Below are 21,657 nucleotides of genomic sequence, written 5' to 3'. Positions count from 1 at the left end.
CTTTTATTAGTATGTAGTGGCCTTCTTTGTCTCTCAAAACATCCCTGCATTTAAAGTCTTTTTTATCTGAGATTAATATTGCTACATCTGCTTTCTTTTGGCTGTAGCTTGCATGAAATATTTTTTTCCATCCTTTCACTTTCAATTTCTTTGTGTCCCTGTGTCTAAGATGAGTCTCTTGTATGCAACATAGTGATGGTTCATTTTTTTAAATCCATTCTGCGAATCTATATCTTTTAATTGGGGAGTTTAATCCATTTACATTCAACGTTATAACCGTGAAGGCATTTCTTGAATCAGCCATCTTATCCTTTGGTTTATGTTTGTCATATATATTTTTCCCCCCTCTCTATTAATATCCTTTATTGTACCCATACCAAATCTCTTTAGTACTGAACCTTTCTCCAAGTCTCTCTCTCCTTTCTTTGTTTTTCTGTCTGTAGGGCTCCCTTGAGTATCTCCAGTAGGGCAGGTCTCTTGTTAGCAAATTCTCTCAGCATTTGTTTGTCTGTGAAAAATTTAAGCTCTCCCTCAAATTTGAAGGAGAGCTTTGCTGGATAAAGAATTCTTGTTTGGAAATTTTTCTCACTCAGAATTTTAAATATATCATGCCACTGCCTTCTCGCCTCCACGGTGGCTGCTGAGTAGTCACTACTTAGTCTTATGCTGTTTCCTTTGTATGTGGTGAATTGCTTTTCTCTTGCTGCTTTCAGAACTTGCTCCTTCTCTTCTGTGTTTGACAGTGTGATCAGAATATGTTTTGGAGTGGTTTTATTTGGATTTATTCTATTTGGAGTTCTCTGGGCATTTATGATTTGTGTATTTATGGTGTTTAAAAGATTTGGGAAGTTTTCCCCAACAATTTCTTTGAATACTCTTCCTAGACCTTTACCCTTTTCCCCTTCTGGAACACCAATGAGTCTTATATTTGGAAGTTTTATATTATCTGTCATATCCCTGACATCCATTTCGATTTTTTCTATTTTTTTCCCCATTCTTTCTTTTGTGCTTTCATTTTCCGTTCTGTCATCTTACAGGTCACTGATTCGTTGTTCACCTTCTTCTAGTCTTGTACTATGACTATGAGTATCCAGAATCTTTTTAATTTAGTCAACAGTTTCTTTAATTTCCATAAGATCTTGTATTTTTTAATTTAGTCTTGCAATGTCTTCTTTATGCTCTTCTAGGGTCTTCTTGATATCCTTTGTATCCCGTACTATGGTCTCATTGTTCATCTTTAGTTCTTTGCTTAGTTGCTCTAGGGACTGTGTCTCTTCTGATCTTTTGATTTGGGTGTTTGGGCTTGGGTTATCCATATCGTCTGGTTTTTTTATATTCTTTAGAATTTTCTGTAGTTTTTGGCCTCTTGGCATTTGCTTAACTTTATAGGGTTCTTTTAGGATTTGTAGACAATTGAAGTCCTTATGTCTAATTTATCAGATCTACAGCTTCGTGGAGTACACTTTCTCTAACTAACCAGCAGGTGGCATCCACGAGCCACCTGTTCTCCACAAGCCAGTTCTCCCCTGCTTTGCCTTTGTGGTGAGTGGGGGAGTGAGTCTTGTGGGGTCCAATTTGTGTACCAAGCTTGTGTGTGTAGTTGGTGTTGCCCGCCCTGTATATGGGGCGTGTGTCTGGGCGGTCAGGGAAGGAGGGTGGCTCTAACAATCAAATCTCCCTGGTGTTCCTGGAGTTTTAAAGCTGCTGCCGTAGTCTAATCCTTCAGTTCAGTCCTGCCACAGGTTGTCTCTGCCACTGACCCACAAGTCCTTGGTATTGGTGTATGGCCCCTGAGACTTGCGAGTGGGTCCCTCTTTCAGGCCGTGCACCCCCTGGTCCTCTGTTGAGGGATGGCTGTGCTATGTCACAGGTGAGTGCCATCCCTCCAGGGCGGTTCTGGGCTGCTTGGCTGTGTAGGGAGGCTCCCAGTCTGCTGAAATGATGGCTGAATGGGGCTTTGTTAGTTCACACTGCTCCACCTTCCTAACTCTGGGACAACCAGCTGAGGGTGCAGGGAAGGCTAATGTCCACACCCAGTTTTGTGGTGTGTGCTTGTTATTTGAAGCACTTCCGTCACACTGGGTTGTGTGGGGCAGCTCTGGGCTATGGGGCTGGCGATGGGCAGGAGTGTTTCCTGTCCACCAGGATGATGGCTGTGAGCAGACACCCCCCTTTTCTTGGGAAGTTGTGGTGTTTAGTGAATTTTCTCAGCCACTGGATTATTGCCTTTTGTCTCAGAGCTCTCTTAGTTCTGCTCTTGTCTTGACCTGCCCAAATTGCACGTCTTTGAGGCTTTCTGTATTGGGCTTCTCAGAGTAATTGTTTTAGAAACAGAAAAAAAAGATAAAAGAAAAAGCCCTCCTTGCAAATCTAATGGGTTATTGAAATGCTAAGAGACAAAGCAATTAGGGCCATTAAGGAAAGATCCAGGGGGCAGAGAGATCAGTTTTTCTTCGGGATTTGCATATGAGCCTCAGGGCCTGAGCGCTGCCCTTCCCCTTTCTATGTTCACCAGAACTCCAAAAAGCCTCCGCTTTTATTTTTGAGTTTTTCTTGCTGTTTTTTGCTATGCCTATTTCCTCTCTGCTGGGCTGGCTGCTCTCAGATTCTCTGGTGTCTGGTCTCAGTCTATCTATGGTTGGAGTTTGGATCAGTAGAATGAGTTTCTGATAAGGGCTGCCACTGCAATTCTCCCTTCACCTTCCCGGAGCTGACAGCCCCTCCTCCCACGGGACTGAGCCTGGCAGGGAGGGGCGCGGGTCCCCTGGCTGCAAAAACTTACAGATTTCGCTCATCTCAGCAGTTCGACATGTTCATGGGTGTTGTATGAAGTATGCCCAAAGTCAGATTGCTCTGTGGTGTCCAGTCCACACAGTTCCTGGCTTTCTACCTACTTTCCTGGAGGAGTAACTAAAACATACAGCTCACCAATCCACCATCTTGCCCTGCCTCTTAATGGATATGTTTTTATGACTTTAGAATGGGCAGGTTGTTTTCCAGATGATCACAATTTGAACATTACAAGGTTAAAGAATATTCCTATTCATCGCTGGCATAATTCAATGAGGGAAATGTGTGTGTTGCTTTCTACTGTGTATTGTATACAAATGTTATTAGCCCTGCTTGTTTTGATCAGATACTGTTGTTCTTTCTTATCTTCATGGTGTCTCTTTTTTTCCTTTGTTTTTCTTAACTTTTTAATTTTTTAAATATTAAGATTTGAAAATAAGCATATAAACAAACTGTTAGGATTTCTGGATTCTTGATTGTGTTCAAGATCTTCCTGAGTTGAGCAGGAAATAAATTGTAAGTGGGAACAAATGAGAGTCTGAGGAGAATGTGAGTGGGAGAGTTAAAAACTGAAGATGACCATGGTCTTGGACATGCTGGTGCAGATGATGAGTAAAAGGAATAACTGAAAGAGACCAAAGAAATGAAGAGTAAAGAAAGGATTGGTTCTAGTTTGGACTTGAATACTTACAAACTAACTGAAATCTTAAGAGTCTTACCTTAAGTAGAAGACCTCACTAAGTTTTATGTATTCCCATCATTGTGTGCCCATTGTTACCTCATCAGACTGAAGAGTGCTCAGTGAAAGAATCTGACCTTTAAAAGGCCTCCTCTGGAGCTTAGGTTTTTATGGAAGTTGATAGAAAACAGGTTTTATTTCTCTTTGGTTTTGGAGGGAGATATGCTTCAGAATTTAGGTAGAGGTATAGTGCTCTGAGTTAGAAAATTAAATTCAGCCTAATCAGATAATTTAGTCCTTGTGTCTTTGACTAGAATATAGTCATAGAAAGATGAGGCGCTGTCTGAATCTAATTTGAGAGAGAGAGGAAGGAAGAAAAGAGAAGAATGAATGGCACCAGGGAAATTGATAAAGCTGGGCTGTAAAGCTGAGACTAGTGTTTGAAAATTCTATTTAATGACAGTATTTCACCTTCATGATATACATATATATGTATGTATCCTTTATTTTATTCAAATTCTGTGCATTTGTGGTCTTTAAAAAAGGAAGAAGGGGGAGAGAGAAAGGAAGCCCAATTCAAAAACAAGATAAACATCTCTGTGGGCTGGATACAGAATAGAAATCCAGGGAGTAGGGCAGAAACCACAAGCCTGATGAACTGGTTTGAGAAGCAGGCAGAGATAGGGATTCAAACGGAGTAAAACAACTGCAGGTAGGTTACTGCTTGAAATCAGAGGCTGGCTTTTGTACCCATTAAGGAATGTTAGAAAATAGCTGCTTACTTCTGCCTGGGTGTACGGCTTATGTGAAGCTGTGTGTTCAGGGAGGTGGGAGCATACTGACTGCCATTTAAGAGCACCTCAGATTGGTTGCACTCTTGGTGACAGAAACTGAAATACCTAAAGTGTCACCATAGGCCCAGAGCACTAAGCCATCAGTATTTGACCTGGTCCTGGGCCAGGCATCCCCAGAGTCTACATGGAGGCAGCTGTAGAAGTACTAGACAGAGAAGGATGAGCATAGATCAGGAGGAAATAAAACCCATGCAAAATAATACCCTTCTTTCAAGATGAGTTCTGCCAACCAAAACTAGAAACAATGAGAAGAAAGCTAATAATATCAAAGAGAGCTAATATAATCAAATTTGGGAATGAATTCACTACAGATGAAATAAAAATAATAGAATAATGTGAGTTGTATAAAATACTTTAAAATAGCTCAGAGAGATGAGGGAAAAAATAACATACTTAAGAACACCAAATGAAACACGAACAGGCAAAAATCAAATAAGAACAGGTAGATATAAAAGAACTATTTAGAAGTCTTAGAGATGAAAAATAATCATTAATATAAATATGCATTATGCAATTTAAACCATTAGTTCTAAAGAGCATATACCCACAATCCTATCCTAATTTATCATCAATTTCAGTGTTCTTTCAGTCCTTTTCTGTAGGTATGCATTTGCTTTATTTCTATATGTATGCACTGACATAATATTGTATTCTTCTCCTGTACTTGATATGAAGCATTTTTATGTTGCTATTATTTTTAATGATTGTATAATATAGAGTTTGACAGACTAATTTAATCATTCCCTTATTTTTCATTTCCTTATTTTTCAGTAATATAAATAATTCTGAATATAAGTTTTGGGTTTTTGTTTCCCTAGGATAAATTCTTCAGAAGTGGGGTTATTGAATTAAAAATATAAACGTTTTTATGGTTTTTAAAATGCCATTGCCTAATTCAGTTGACAGTGGGCAGGGTGGGATACAGACGAAATAAAGTTGGGCATGAACTGATACTTGGTGAAGCTACATGGTGGTTACATGGGAGTTTATAATCCTGTTTTCTCTACTTCAGGTTAATTACAATATTTTTCATAATAAAAAATTAAAATGCTGTTGTCAGTGTACATTAAGAACCTTAGTGTTCCTACCCATTTACCCAGTAATTCCAGTTTGGAGGAATGTGTCCTAAGGAATAACCCTAAAATCAGGAAGATTTATTTATTAAAGATGTTCACTACATTACTTTCTGGTTATATTATATTTTATGTATTGAAGTAATTTCAATATTAGGTAGTGTAATCTGGTGATCTTTTTTTCTGGTGTGTCTAGACTTCCAGGGAAATGGAATTTGTAATTTTATAGTTTAAAAGGACTATGGGAAACAGCTATTCATCTCCCTAATTTTACAAAAATATGAAAGCCTAGAGAAGTTACGGCCTGTTCATCCTAAACAATGAGTTGGTGCCAGAGTTGAGACTAGAGGCTGAGATCAAGTCTTTTTTTTTTTCACCTTCACTCTACTACCTTTTCTATTAAGCACCTTAGTTAAATTTGGAATGAGAACAAAGAACTTTCTTCTGGTTAACATTAAAGACTCTTTTCTTACCATAAATTATGTGCTTTGTGGAGGTTTATTTCTTACTGGAGTACTAAATTGCAGCTATTATATTTAGTGGAAAAAATCTATTTCTTGTTCATTTGTATATATTTTTAAATTTAGAAGCACACAGAATTTAAAGTATTGTTGCCTTCTTTAGTTAGAGTAAAAAGTGATCAGATTTTGACCACTATTTTGCCTAACAGGAAGCCTGCAGACCTGCAGAACTTGGCTCCCGGGACCCACCCACCATTTATAACTTTCAACAATGAAGTCAAAACGGATGTAAATAAGATTGAGGAATTTCTTGAAGAAGTCTTATGCCCTCCCAAGTGAGTATCAAAGAAAATATTCGTGGGAATATTGCCAGTTCTTTGAAGCTTTGTCTTATCTGGCCCTTTCTTCTGATGCTACTTAAGTTATTTCACAGTGTTTGTTAATATGGAATAACTAGAACACTATTCTAAGATTACTTATAATTATTGTATATAGATGTCAGAATTGGCTTCTGGCTAGGCTAATAAGCCATACTAAGAAAGGTGGGAATTCAGCCAAGCAGTAGAGAATATGGTAAAAGCAGGAGAGACTGGTTATTTGAGGGATATAGGTCCCAAACTGAAGCCAGCAGCCAGAAAGTTTAAGCAAATGTTTGGTGCAGGATGTTGGGGATTTGCTGTCAGGCCATTTTAAAGATAACTTCCTGATGACTTTTAGACTGTGTCCCTGGCGTGTCTTTTAAGGTGTTCAGGTCCCCATCTCCTGTGTATTTGCCCACATGACTAATGATTTTAAAGTGCTTGTAATTTTCCTATATGTGAAGTAGGGTTGAGGAATAGCTTTATGTACTATGATAAATTGTAGATATGTAGTTTTGCATCATCCTGTAATCCTAGCATAGGTTCAAAGCATTATTGGTCTCTCTCTTTTTTTTAAATCCTCTTTTAAATTTTTATCCTGTCATTATCTCCTTAATTTCTGTGTGGTCAATAGTTATATCCCCTCTCCCATTCTGATTTTATTTATTTTCATCCTTCCTCTTTTTTCTTTGTCAGCCTAGGTAAGTGTCCATCTATTAAACATTTTTTAATCAAAATGTTTTCAGTTTCAGTCTTTTCCTCTGATCCAACCCTTTCTTGCTAGTTAACTTGATTTCACCCTCTATGTTCATTTCCCAGGAATGGGATTATTGGATTGGAGGGTCCTAAAATAGTCACCAAGTATTCATTCATTCATTTGCTCTGAAGTTACTGGGCAACAAAGCACTGTGGATACAGTAGTGAATAAAAACACAGTTCCTGCCCTCAGGAAGCACAGTCAGGTGCAGGTGGTGGGTGGGATTGGAAAATGAGTTGACTCAGCAAAGCCTTTAGAGAATAGATAACCCTTGAACTGAGCTTTAATTAAAAAAAGAGAAAAGGCAGCATTCAGTAGGTGACCCAAGGACCGACATTCCAGGCAGAAGAATCATTTGGAACATATAGTGTTTCTTTTGGGAACCTAAAGGTATCCATTGAGTGTGCTGGAGCATGGCGTGCAGGGTTGGGAACAGTAGGCAGGAAGACAGAAGTCTGAGTGATGATGCTTCTGTCTACAACTAGTCCCTCTTCTACTGTGAACAGAACTGTCCTCTGTTTAGCAATCTGATGCTAAGTCTAAAACTTCATTTTCTTAATCCTTTTTTACTCTGTACTCTAAAAGCTTATCCTTTACCTTCCTTCCTGTCCTTCCCAGAGCCTCAAACTTTTTTCTTTATTTTATTTTATTGATTGATTGATTTTTTTAATTCAATTTTATTGAGATATATTCACATACCATACAATCATCCAAAGTGTACATTCGTTTACAGTACCATCATATAGTTGTGCATTCATCACCCCAATCTATATTTGAACATTTTCCTTGTACCAGAAAAAGTGAAAATTAGAATAAAAAAATAAAAGTAAAGAACACCCAACCCCGCCCCCACACACACCCTATTTTTCGTTTAGTTTTTGTCCCCATTTTTCTACTCATCCATCCATACACTGGATAAAGGGAGTGTGAACAATAAGGCTTTCACAATCACATTGTCACTTCTTGTAAGCTACATTGCTATACAATCATCTTCAAGAGTCAATGCAACTGGCTTTCAGTTTGATAGTTTCAGGTGTTTATTTCTGGCTATTCCAATGCATTAAAACCTCAAAAGGGTTATCCATATAGTGCATAAGAGTGCCCACCAGAGTGACCTCTCGACTCCATTTGGAATCTCTCAGCCAGTGAAACTTTATTTTGTTTCCTTTCAGCCAAGATGTTCTTAATCCCATGATGTTGGGTCCAGATTCATCCTTGGGAGTCATATCCTGCGTCAGTCAGACTTCTGTTGTCCAAGGGTGTTAACCTCCTTGTGTCCTCAGTAAAGGTGCATCTCCAGACCAATGTTAAAGTTATACCTTGACTTTTTTTCTTGGGCCATGTATATAATTAGAATACCAAGAAATCAAAACTGGGTTTTTAAAAATAAATAAATGGAAGCTTTATACACTTTAGTAAGGATCTATTGTGAACATGCATTCAACTTAGTGAATATTACTTTTGAGAGATTGGGTGCATGATGGAACCTACTTGATCCCCCTTTTGATTTCTAAAAGTTTGTTGACTTGCCCTTGGACACTAATTTAAAGTGATCTTCCTCTAATGTAACTATAGATCATTTACCAACGCTCCACCATAAATGGTGAAAGCAATTTGAAACTATTTTCTTTTAGATCATTGTCTGAAATGCTTATTATCTAAATCTTTCAGGAATTTAAGTTTCTAACATCAGTGTGCTGGTAATATATATAAAACTTAAGTAACACGGACATTTTCTCAATTTTTCTTCTAACCTTCAACAGCAACAAAAAAAATCAAGAATTTTCATTATTCCTTCTGAGACAGTAAACATTAAGAGAAATATTAGAGCTAATGTAAAAACATTGTAGATTTTTGGCTTCTAGTACTCTCTAAGACACCATAGCTTTGGATTGGACCTTGAAAATAAACATTTTCACTTTACTTTTTATATATAGAAATTTCAGCCCACTTAATTTTTGGGGGACATATTCTTACAGATGCTATAACCAGAGATGGTTATTCCTTTCAGTTTTGATTAAATACTTTGTATTAGGAAGTATTCACATTGTGCTAAATTCTCTCTGGAGGTATTTTTCTTGTTTTTGTGTTGTAGTTTATAGTTTGACGAGAGTTTCTAAATACATTTTTTAAAAAAATTCATTTTATTGAGATATATTCACATACCATGCAGTCATACAAAACAAATCGTACCTACGATTGTTTGCAGTACCATTACATAGTTGTGCATTCATCACCAAAATCAATCCCTGACATCTTCATTACCACACACACAAAAATAACAAGAATAATAATTAATGTGAAAAAAGAGCAATTAAAGTGAAAAAGAACACTGGGTGCCTTTGTTTGTTTGTTTGTTTGTTTCCTTCCTCCATTTTTGTACTAATCCATCCATAAACTAGACACAGGGGAATGTGGTCCATATGGCTTCCCCAATCCCATTGTCACCCCTCATAAGCTACATTTTTATACAGTCGTCTTCAAGATTCATGGGTTCTGGGTCTAAATACATTTTTAAAATTTCCCTTGCATAAAAGGGATTATTCTTGATGCTACTAATTCTTCTGCTGTTAGTCTCATTAGAGTGCTTATTGTGTGCCACACACTGTGCTCTGTGGATTATTTGGGGATTATCTCAGTTAATCCTTACAAAGACTTTATGAAGAAATCGAAGATGAGTAATCCAAATAAATTGTCCAAGGTCTCATGGTTAATTAATGGTGGCAGAGCTGGAATACTTTCAAAGCCAGATCAGTAGATTTCAAAAACCTATGTTTCCTCTATTTTCTGCTTTTCACTTTTCATTTTGTTGTGGCTGGCTTTTATAAAAGAAGAAAGATGTAAGTCTTTAATTGGGATGGTGCTTTAATGAGTAAAAAAATTAGAGGCGAGCTCTAGGTTAGAGGAAGGGTAGAAGAAAAACTAAAGAACATTTTCTTGACTGTGATGAGCAAATGGGACTGAAGGTGGTTGTTAAACCTAATTCACTGAGTCCTTTAAAAAAGTGGATGAGGGAGGATTGCAGGAAGATGGCAGAGCAGGAAGCTCCAGGAATCAATCTCTCCACCAAAACAAATATTGAACTGTCAGGAACTGTCTGAATCAACGCCTTTGGAACTCTGGCATCCAGTGGAATATTGTTTAGCCTTCAGGGAAGAGCTGGCCAGAGAAGCTGATAAATTGCAGTCAATACCAGTGAATTGCACCCTCCACGCAGCAGCTACCATCCTCATTTTCCAGCTGCCTGGCAGTGGAGACTGCAGACTGAATTCCTGGTGCAGCTTGCTGTTGCCAGGGTGGGCTATGAGGACCTGGTCCTCCAAAATCAAAGGATGTGTGATCTGATGGCTCATCACTGCTTTTGATCAGCTACCTCGGATTGCTGGCGATCTGACTCTGAGGGCAGCCATTGATCCAACCCTCCACAGGCAGAAGTGGCAAAGGAGGCTTAAAGAGGCAGAACCTATGTTTTTCTTATTTTTTCTTTCCTTTCAATTAACGGAAGCAAAAATAGTTTAGAAAGTCTCAAATTGACAGCTCCAGCCCTCAGTAACAACAACAAAACCTCGCAATCCCAGAGGAGTGGAAGAACAAGATTTCTAGAGTTATAACAACACAATACTCAGAATGTCCAGTTCTCAATAAGAAAATTACAAAACCTACTAAGAAACAGGAAAGTGTAGCCCATTCATAGGAAACAGACAATTTGTTAGAAACCATCTTGAGAAAGCTCGTACAATGTAACTGTTACTCAAAGACTTTAAGTCAACTCTCTTAAAATATGTTCCATGAGTTACAGGACTTCATGTATAAAAAACCAAAGGAAGTTAGGAAAACAATGACTGAACAAAATACAGACATGGAAATTTAAAAAAGGATCCAAACAAATTTTGGAGGAGCAAAGTACAGTAATTGAAATGAAAAATTTACTAGATGGATTTGACAGCCAATTTGAACAGGCAGATGAAAAGATCAGTGAAGTTGTAGACAAGACATGAAATTATCCAGTGTGAGGAACTGAAAGAAAAATGAACAGAGCCTGATGGACTTATTGGACACCATCAGGCATACTAATACATGAATCATTGGAGTCCCAGAAGGACTAGAGATGCACAAAAAGTATTTGAAGAAACAATTGCTGAAAACTTCCCAAATCTGATAAATATATCAAAATTGTCAAAGTCCAAAGAAAAGATTTTTTTTTTGTCATTAGAGTTTGTGTGTTTTATATCATGTAGGAAGTAAATAGTGGAGTTACAATTCAAAAATTATTGACTTCTATTTGTATTCCATTGTGGTCGGAGAATGTGCTTTGAATATATAAAAAAAAAAATTTTTTTTTTAAATTTATTGAGGCTTGTTTTATGTCCCAGCATATTAGTCCATTCTGGGGAAACAGCCATGATCACTAGAGAAAGATGAATGTCCTGGTGATTTGGGATGTAAGGTTCTATATATGGCTGTTAAAATTCTCTATATCTCTTTCTCCTTTCTTTGTTTCTCTTTCGGTAGGGCTCCCTTTAGTATCTGAAGTAGGGCAGGTCTTTTATTGGCAAACTCTCTCAGCATTTGTTTGTCTTGAAAAATTTAAGCTCTCCCTCAAATTTGAAGGAGAGTTTTGCTGGATAAAGTATTCTTGGTTGGAAATTTTTCTCTCTCAGAATTTTAAATATGTCATGCCACTGCCTTCTTGCCTCCATGGTGGCCACTGAGTAGTCACAACTTAGTCTTATGTTGTTTCCTTTGTATGTGGTGAATTGCTTTTCTCTTGCTGCTTTCAGAACTTGCTCCTTCTCTACAGTATTTGAGAGTCTGATCAGAATATGCCTCGGAGTGGGTTTATTTGGATTTATTCTATTTGGGGTTCGCTGGGCATTTATGCTTTGTGTATTTATATTGTGTAGAAGGTTTGGGAAGTTTTCCTCAACCATTTCTTTGAATACTCTTTCTAGACCTTTACCCTTCTCTTCCCCTTCTGGGACACCAATGAGTTAAGTTTGGACATTTTATTTTATCTATTGTATCCCTGAGATCCATTTTGATTTTTTCATTTTTTTTTCTCCATTCTTTCTTTTGTTCTTTCATTTTGTGTTCTGTGGACTTCTAGGACACTGAGTCATTGTTCAGCTTCCTTTAATCTTGTATTATGAGTATCCAGAGTCTTTTTAATTTGGCCTACAGTTTCTTTTATTTCCATAAGATCTTCTATTTTTTTATTTACTCTTGCAATATCTTCTTTATGCTCTTCTAGGGTCTTCTTTATGTCCCTTATATCCTGTGCCATGGTCTTCTTCATGTCCTTTATATCCTTTGCCATGTTTTCATTCCTTGATTGTAGTTCTTTGATTAATTGTGCCAAGTACTGTGTCTCTTCTGATGTTTTGATTTGGGTGTTTGGAATTGGGTTCCCCATATCGTCTGGTTTTATCATATGCATTAAGATTTTCTGTTGTTTTTGGCCTTTCGGCATTTGCTATGCTCGATAGGGTTCTGTCAAGTTGTAAAAAAAAAAATACCAATCTAATTTTTCAGAAATACAAGTTGGTGGCATACACTTACTCTAACTAACCAGTAGATGGCGTCTGCGAGTTACCTATACCCCTTGTGCCAGTTTGAATGTATTGTGTCCCCCAACTGCCATTATCTTTGTGGTCTTGTGGGACAGACGTTTTGGTGCTGGTTAGATTTGCTTGCAATGTGCCCCACCCAGCTGTGGGTGGTGACTCTGGTCGGATACTCCCATGGAGGCGTGACCCCACCCATTCAGGGTGGGCCTTGATCAGTGGAGCCATATAAAACATGCTGACTCAAAGAGACAGAATGGAGTGCAGCTGTGAGTGACGTTTTGAAGAAGAGCAAGCTTGCTAGAGAGGGATGTCCTGGGAGAAAGCCATTTTGAAACCAGAACTTTGGAGCAGACGCCAGCCACGTGCCTTCCCAGCTAACAGAGGTTTTCCGGACACCATTGGCCATCCTCCAGTGAAGGTACCCGATTACTGATGTGTTACTTTGGATACTTTATGGCCTTAAGACTGTGACTGTATAGCCAAATAAACCCCCTTTTTATAAAAGCCAATCCATCTCCGGTGTTTTGCATTCCGCAGCATTAGCAAACTAGAACACCCCTCAAGTCAGTTCTTCTCAACTTCATCCTTGTGGTGTGTGGGGAAATGATTCTTGTGGGGTTCAGTTGGTGAACTCAGTTTGGGTGTGTTGCTGGAGCCGTCTGCTCTGAATGTGGGATGTGTGTCCGGGTGGCTAGGGAGGCAGGGCAGCTTTAATATTCAAACCCCCCAGGTGTTCCTGGAGATTCAAGGCCACTGCAAGAGTCTAAGCCTTCATTTCAGTTCTATCCCAGACCCTCTCTGTCACTGACCCAGAAACCACTGGCATTGGCATAGCATCCCTGGGTTTTCTGAGTGGGCCCCCCTTCTCAGCTGTATCTTCCAGGACCTCTGCCGAGGGAATGCTGTGCTGCGTCACAAGTGTGTGCTGTCCCTCAAGGGAAGCCCCGGGCTGCCGGCCGTGCAGGGGTGCTCCCAGCCTGGTGCAAAGATGGCTGATCGGGGCATCTCAATCCCCCCCTCTCCCCTGCACAGTTCCTCCTTCCCAGCTCCGGGACAACTGGCGGGGCTCTGGGCTGTGGGCACAGCCCTGGGCAGGAGTGTCTCCAGCCCTCTGGGGGGCCAGCTGCAAACAGTGGGGTTTCTTTCTCCATCTGGCTCTCCTCCCCACTCCCCTGGCCCTGAGGGAATCTGCAGTGGGCTATCCTCCACGCCGACACCAAGAGGCCGGCTCAGCCTGCTCCTGCCGTGTTCCCACCATTGCAACTGCAGCCGCTCCTGGGTTTTTCCCTTGTTTTGTTTTGTTTTTTTTAAAAGAACCAGTCCGTCTCCAAACGCCAACCCCTGGCTTCCCCACACCACAGCGCAGCCACAGGTCTTGGGTCTTTCAGCTGGCTTACTCACTCGTTTCAGAATGCAGGCTCCCAGTTTCACCAAGTGTGCGGCCCCTGTGGTTCTAGCAGACCTTGTCCAGCCAGTTCATCGCTGAAACCTGTATTCTGGGTCACCTTCTGGTTTTTATCTAGTATTTTTCACGGAGGTTTTTTTTGCCCTATCTCACCTAGCCACCATCTTAGGTTCTCCCAAAGAAAAGATTTTGAAAACAGCATGTGAGAGGTGACTTGCCACATGCAAGGGATCCCCAATAAGATTCTGAGGTTTTTCATCAGAAACCATGGAGACCACAATACAGTGAGCTGGAGTATTTAAAAGTCATTAAAGAAGAAAAATTTTCAACCAAGAATTCTATATCTGACAAAATTATCCTTCAGAAATGAAGGAGAAATTAAGACATACAGGTGAACAAAAGCTGATAGACTTCATTACCAGAAGACCAGCTCTACAAGAAATGCTAAAGGGAGTCCTTCAGACTGAAGTAAAAAGACACTGGACAATGATTAGAAGCTGTAATAAGAAATAAAGAACATTGGAAGAGGTAACTACATAGGTAAATATAAAACCCTTTATTATTGTACTTTTGGTTTGTAACTGCTTTTTCCCTCCCTCTATGACTTAGCAGGAAAATATGTAAAAAATTATTTAAATCTATGTTAAGGAGAAAATGCCCCATAGACATTTTGGAGACAGCCATTTGGAGTTGCTAAGCTAAGAGATGAAGCCCAGAGTTTGCCCTGGAGAAGCTAAGTGAGAACCCACAGATGCTTAAAGAGAAGGCCACTGGAATTAGAAGCTAGAACGTTGCAACCTGGGAGCAAAGGACCAGCAGACACCAGCTGACACAGGTGTTTGGATGCCATTGGCCTTTCCTCGGTGAAGGTATCCTCTTGTTGCTGCCTTAGTTTGGATACTTTTATGGCCTTAGAACTATTCATTTGTAACCTAATAAATCCCCTTTATAAAAGCCAGTCATTTCTGGTATTTTGCATGTTGGCAGTTTTAGCAAACTGGAGCAAGGACATATAGGAAAAAAATAGCTGAATTGCTGAAGTAAATTTTTCCTTTCATTACCTTCAATGTCAATGAATTAAACTCTCCTATTAAAAGACAGAGGATTGGCAAATTAGATGAAAAAGCATGATCCACTATATGCTGTCTATAAGACTCACAATAGGTATAGAGACAAAAAAATGTTTGAAAGTGACAGGGTGGAAAAAGATATTCCATGCAAGCAGGAGCCAGCAAAACAAAACAAAACAAAACAAAACAATACATAGGACTGCCTAACACAAACGGGGAACTCGAATGTAAACCATAGACTATAGTTAATAGTACATTTATAGTCATATTCTTTCATCAGTTATAATAAATGTACCACACTAATGAAAAGTGTTAATAATCAGGGGGTTTATGGGAACTCTGTATTTTTTGCATGATTTTTCTGTAAATCTACAAATTCCCTAGTTTAAAAAAAAGTTGGAGTAGCTATACTACTGTCAGACAAAATAGATTGAAGTAAAAAAAGATTACAAGAGGCAAAGAAGAATATTATATATTGATAAAATTTTCCAGCAAGAAGATAGAATGTTTATAAACATATATGCACCTCATAACAGAGCCCCAAACTATATGAAGCAAAAATGGACAGACTTGAAAGGAGAAATAGATGGTTCTACAGCAATGGACTTCAATACACTGCTTTCAATAATTGAAAGAACATGTAAACAAAAGATTAATAAGTATATAGAGGACTTGACCAACACTATTAATGAATAAGACCTAATGGACATATATAGAACACTGTACCCAACAGCAGCAGAATACACATTCTCCTCAAGTGCACATGGGACATTTTCCAGAATAGACCTTATATTAGGCTAAAAATCATATCTTAATACTTTTTAAAGTATTGTAATCATACAAAGTATCTTCTCAGATAACAATGGAATAAAGCTAGAAATCAATAACAGAAGGAAAACCGAAAGATTTACAAATATGTGGTAATTAAACAGCACACTCTTAAACAACCAGTATGTCAAAGAAGAAATCACAAAGGAAGGTAGGAAGTATTTTGAGACAAACAAAAACAAAACACAACATACCAAAACATGGGATGCAGTGAAGGCAGTGATCAGAGGGAAATTTAAACTCCAAAAGCCTATGGTAAAAAAAAGAGCACAAATCAATAATCTAACTTCATAGCTAAAGAAACTAGAACAGGAAGAGCAAAGTAATCCCAAAGTTAGTAGAAGGAAGGAACTAGTAAATATTAGAGCAGCAATAAATGAAATAGAGACTAGAAAAACAATAAAATCAACAAACCCAAAGGTTTTTTTGTTTGTTTGTTTGTTTGTTTTTAAAGATTAATAAAATTGACAAAGCCTAAGAGAATGAGGACACAAAAACTAAAATCAGGGATGAATCTGGGGACATTGCTGCTGACCTTACAGAAACGAAAAAGATTATAAAATGGTACAATATATGCCAACACATTAGAAAACCTAGAAGAAATGGACAAAGTCCTAGAAACATACAAATTACCTAATCTCATGCAAGAATAAATAGAAAATTTCAGCAGAGCTATAACAAATAGATTGAATCAGTAATCAAAAATCTCCCAACAAAGAAAAGCCTAGGATCAGATAGTTTCACTTATGGATTTTGCCATACATTTAAAGAACAATCCTTCTCAAACTGTTCCAAAAAAAGGGAGAAGAGGATAGACTACTTCCTAACTTATTCTATGAGGCCGGCATTACCCTGATAACAAAACCAGATAAAGGCAACAGAAGAAAAGAAAATTACAGACCAATATCTCTTGTGAATATAGATACAAAACCCTCAACAAAATAGTGACAAACTGAATCCAATGGTATATTAAAAAAGATAATACTAAGTGGAATTTATTCCAGGAATGCAAGGATGGTTCACCATAAAATCAATCAATGTAATATACCCCATTAATATTATGAAGGAAAAAAAAACGTGATCATCTCAGTTGACATATTTGGCAAAATCCAACATCCTTTCATGATAAAAACACTCAGGAAACTGGGAATAGAAAGGCACTTTCTCAACATGATAAAGGGCATTTATGAAAAACCAACAGCAACCATCATACTCAATAGTCTATTTCATTTTCCTCTGTGAGATCAGGAACAAAAACATGGATTCCCACTGTTACCACTGTTATTCAGTATTGTATTGGATGTTCTAACCAGAGCAATTAGGCAAGAAAAAGAAATGAAAACATCTAAGTTGGAAAGGAGGAAATAAAATTATCCCTGTTCACAGATGATGTGATCATATGTATAGAAAATCCCAAAGAATCTACAAGAAAGCTACTAGAACTAACAAACGAAACGAGCAAAGTCACAAGGTACAGGAAAACATGCAGAAGTCAGTTTGGTTTCTATAGACCAGTCATAAACAGTCTAAAAAGGAAATCAAGAAAATTCCATTTACAGTAGCATCTAAAAGAATAAAAGGCCCAAGAATAAATCTAACCAAGGAAGTGAAAGACGTGTGTACTGAAAACTACAAAATATTGCTGAAAGAAGTTAAAGAAGATGTAAATAATTGGAAAGACATCCTTTGTTCATGGATTAGAAGACAATATTATGATGTCAGTACTGCCTAAAGCAATCTACAGATACAATGCAATCCCTACCAAAATTCCAGCAACGTTTTTTGGTAGAAATTAAAAAGCTGATCCTCAGATTCATGTGGAGTTGCAAAAGACCAGGAATATCCAAATCGACTTTGAGAAAGAGAAACAAAATTGGAGGACTCACACTTCTTGATTTAAAAACTTACTATAAATCTGCAGTAATTAAAACAGTGGTACTGGCATAAGGACAGGCATATAGACCAATGGAATAGAATTGCGAGTACAGAGATAAATCCACACTTCTATGGCTAGCTGACTTTTGACAAAGGTACCAACTGCATTCAATAAGGAAATAATAGCCTCTTCAACAAATGGAAATCCACATGCAATAGAATGAAGGTGGACCCCTACCTTTCACTATATACAAAAATTAATTCAAAGGGTATCAGGGACCTAAATCTAAGTTCTAATAGTATCAAACTTTTACAAGAAGACATAGGGAAATATCTTCAGGACCTTGTAGTAGGCACTGGATTTTTAGATTTTATACCAAAAGCACAAGCAACAAAAGAAAAAAAAAAAAAAAACAGATAAGATGGACTTTATCAAAATTTAAAAAGTCATCAAAGGACATTAATTCATCAAAGAAAATTATCAAGAAAGTGAAAAGACAACCTACATGTTAGAAAATATTTGGAAACCATATATCTGATAATGGTTTACAATCCAGAATACATAAAGAACTCCTACAGCTCAACACAAAGTGACAAACAACCCAGTTTAAAAATGGGCCAAAGATTTAAAGATTCTTGTACAAAAAAGATATTCCAGTGGGTAATAAGTATATGAAAAGATACTCAACATCATGAGACATTACAGAAATGATAATTAAAACCACAAGATATCACTTCACACTCACTAGGATGGCTGTTACTTAAAAACTGAAATAAGTATTGGCAAGGATGTGGAGAAATAGGAACCCTTGTATGTATGGTTGGTGGGAATGTAAAATTGTGCAGGTACTATGGAAAACAGTTTTGCGATTCTTTAGAAAGTTAAATATAAACTTACCCTATGACTCGTCAATTCCCCTCTTAGGTATATACCCCAAAGACCTGAAAGCATGGACTTGGACAGATACTTGTTCACAAGTGTTCATTGCAGTATTATTCACAGTAGCCAAAAGGTGGAAGCAATCCAGTGGCCATCAAGAGATGAAACAAAATGTGATGTATCCATACAGCGGAATATCATTCAACTGTAAAAAGAAGTGAGGTGCTGGTACATGCTATACTGTGGATGAACCTTGACAATACCATATTGAGTGAAATAAGCCAGACAGCAAAGGACAAATACCGTATGATTCCTCTTATATGATATACTTAGACTAAGCAAATTCATAGAGGCCGAAAGCAGAAAAGTGGTTACAGAGATGGTGGGGAGGGGAAAACGGGGAGCTATTGCAAATGAGTTTGAGTTTTGGTTTGGGTGATAAAAATAGTTTAGAAATAGGTAGTGGCAAAAGTTGCACAATATATGTCAGTGCACTTAATGTCAAATAATTGTCCACTTAAAATGGTTAAAATGTTCTTTCTTCTGTATATTTTAATCATCATTAAAAATAAATAATTTAATAAAAATTATGAGGTATAACTTCTGATGAATTTTTATTTATTTATATACACTGAAAATATAGGAAACAGCATTTTTGTGTTGGGAGTGCCTCCCCCTTGTTCTGCAGCCAGTGCCGTGGAATACATCATCTCTGCATGCAGAAGTGTGTTTCTAGGGGATGAGTGGGAGGAAGATGTTTCTAGGACCACCACATGCATTCCTTTTCCTTCTGTTTGTTCTAGGATACTTAGGACCATCCAGGCTGTTAGCCTTTTCCCTCTCAGACAAGGAGGTCTCTAGGTCCTTAACTATTGTGGATCTTCCTTGTTTCCAGATAGGATGAGAAGAAAAGGGAGGAGTTGTGTAAACTGGTGGGCTAGAATCTAGTGTAGTGTTTCTAATTACAAAATTTTGGCATTAGGTGATACTGAGAACAGAATGTTTTTGTGTGAGCACCTCCCAATTTAATTATGACAAATACAAATAAATACAGACAACTGTACTCTGGAATTGTTTAGAATTTAGAGGTGAGTGAAAAACTTAAAAGTACTTTTGCTGTTCCCTATAACAGTAGGTTTTTTTTTTTTCCAGTCCCCCTTGCTTGAATGAACCACTTTGTCAAAAAGCATTGAAACTTGGATTTTTAACTGAAGCAGTCCTTGTATACCTGGAAAGTTACTGGTGAAAGGATAGCTGGAAAATAGGAGAATAGAGGGAAACTAGATAATTTTGGAGGAGAGCTCTATCAAGTGTTAAAAGCCTTTTTTTTTTTTTTTAAATGAGAAATACAGACAATGAAAGCTGAATTTCAGAAATTGACCTCCAAAGATAATTCAATATGCAGCTTTTATTCTTATATTAAACTGAGAATGAAGAAAATGTCTGAGATCTTTCTTAAAAGGATGGAAATATTCTTAGCTAGTTAGCCTCCCATTAGTAGTCTGTGATGTAATATGGAATAAAGAACTGATTGGAAACTACACTGGATGCTCACAGCCTTTGCTTTGAATTCTTTGTTTCCCTTATATGTTAAAACAAATTTTTACTATAGTTGAATTATTGCTTAATCAAGCTATTTGTTAAAGCTAATAATAATGGATGAATTAAAGTTCAGTGTTTTGTGGGGATGCAAAAAAAGTTGGCAACTGATTTGCGCCTACTAGTTTAGAATCTAGGCTTTATCTTTTAGAGAGAAACTGGCATATAATAGAAAATACCCTGGATTGGGAGAGAGGAAATTTGAGTTTTAGTTTTGGCTATACTTCTAACTAGTCAAGTGACTTTGGGGCCAAGTACATAAGCCTTCTGGAACATAGTTTCTTTTTTTGGCAAAATGAGAGATTTGGGGTGAATGATCTCTATAGTGTTGTATGGATTAAAGTAATTGCACAAATTTAATGATTTGTCTGGGAAGGGGACAATAGGGCATGTTCATCCAGCTGTAGAGAATGGTGTTTTGTTTTGTTTTTTTTTAATTTTTTACATTTTTTATTGTGAAATATACAAAAAAATGATAACTTTCAAAGTACAATTTAGCAAGTAGTTGGGGAGCAAATTTCAAAGAATGTTGTGGGTTATAAGTTCCACAGTTTCAGTTATTTCCTTATTGTGAAATACAACATATATACAGAAAGATAACTTTCAAAGTACGATTTAACTAGTAGCTATGGAGTAAATTTCAAAGAAAGGATGTTATGGGTTACAGTGCCACCATTTCATTTATTTTCTTCTAGCTATTCTAATACCCTAGCAACTAAAAAACAAAAACAAAACACATTTATGTAAAGATTCAGTATTCTAATCCTTTGTTAAATCCTATCTTGTCTGTTACTACCTCTTTCATTTAATCACTTCCTTAATCTTCAGGGATGTCTAGGCAGTGACCACCCTAACTTGTTCATATTGAAAAGGGGTGTTGACATTATGGGGAAGGGGGACACATCTGGTTGGTTTGTTTATTATGAACAGTTTTTAAAACTGTTTCTTAACAGTGTTTTCCATATGAATGAAAAATTAGCTAATTGAAAGTCATTCTTCATTCTTATTGTTCACTAAAATAGGTCTCTATTTGGAGCTCTCATGTGTATTTATGTGTATTTTTAAAGTAATAAGTATGCTTCTATATGCTCATCATTACATTAGTTCAATGTCTGGTACGAATACTCAATAATTATGAAAATGAATGGATGAATGCATGAATAATAAATATATAAGTGCTCTGTGATTCAAGTCTGCCCTCCTGTAAGTTATTTTGAACATTATGAGGTCTGCTTCATTAGAAAAAGTAGTTATAGCTAAATATTGGTTGGGGAGAAGAAGAATTTTGGAAACTTGGCTAGAGGAATACATAGATGTATTGAAGAGGCGCTTAGATTCCTGGCACCATGTTTATTTGGAATGAGTCAATGAAGGTACTGTATTATCAGCAATGAAAACATTTTAAACTGGAAACCAGTTGTTTTTATAATTGAAGAGAAATCCAGCATGTTGGACCTGGA

At 37.4% G+C, this 21,657-nt stretch overlaps 1 protein-coding gene across 1 annotated transcript in view; it reads left to right on the top strand.

Annotated features, from left to right (window-relative positions):
- The window catches only part of CLIC4 (chloride intracellular channel 4), a 115,073-nt gene that overhangs the window by 78,454 nt on the left and 14,962 nt on the right, over window positions 1-21,657 (top strand). The window contains exon 3 of the mRNA XM_037828139.1: window positions 6,067-6,192. Coding sequence (XP_037684067.1) covers window positions 6,067-6,192 — 126 coding nt within the window. The remainder of the gene's footprint in view (window positions 1-6,066; window positions 6,193-21,657) is intronic.

Source organism: Choloepus didactylus, chromosome 2 (genome assembly GCF_015220235.1).
Source record: "Choloepus didactylus isolate mChoDid1 chromosome 2, mChoDid1.pri, whole genome shotgun sequence".
Taxonomy (NCBI): domain Eukaryota; kingdom Metazoa; phylum Chordata; class Mammalia; order Pilosa; family Megalonychidae; genus Choloepus; species Choloepus didactylus.
This window is presented reverse-complemented; position numbering and strand designations above follow the sequence as displayed.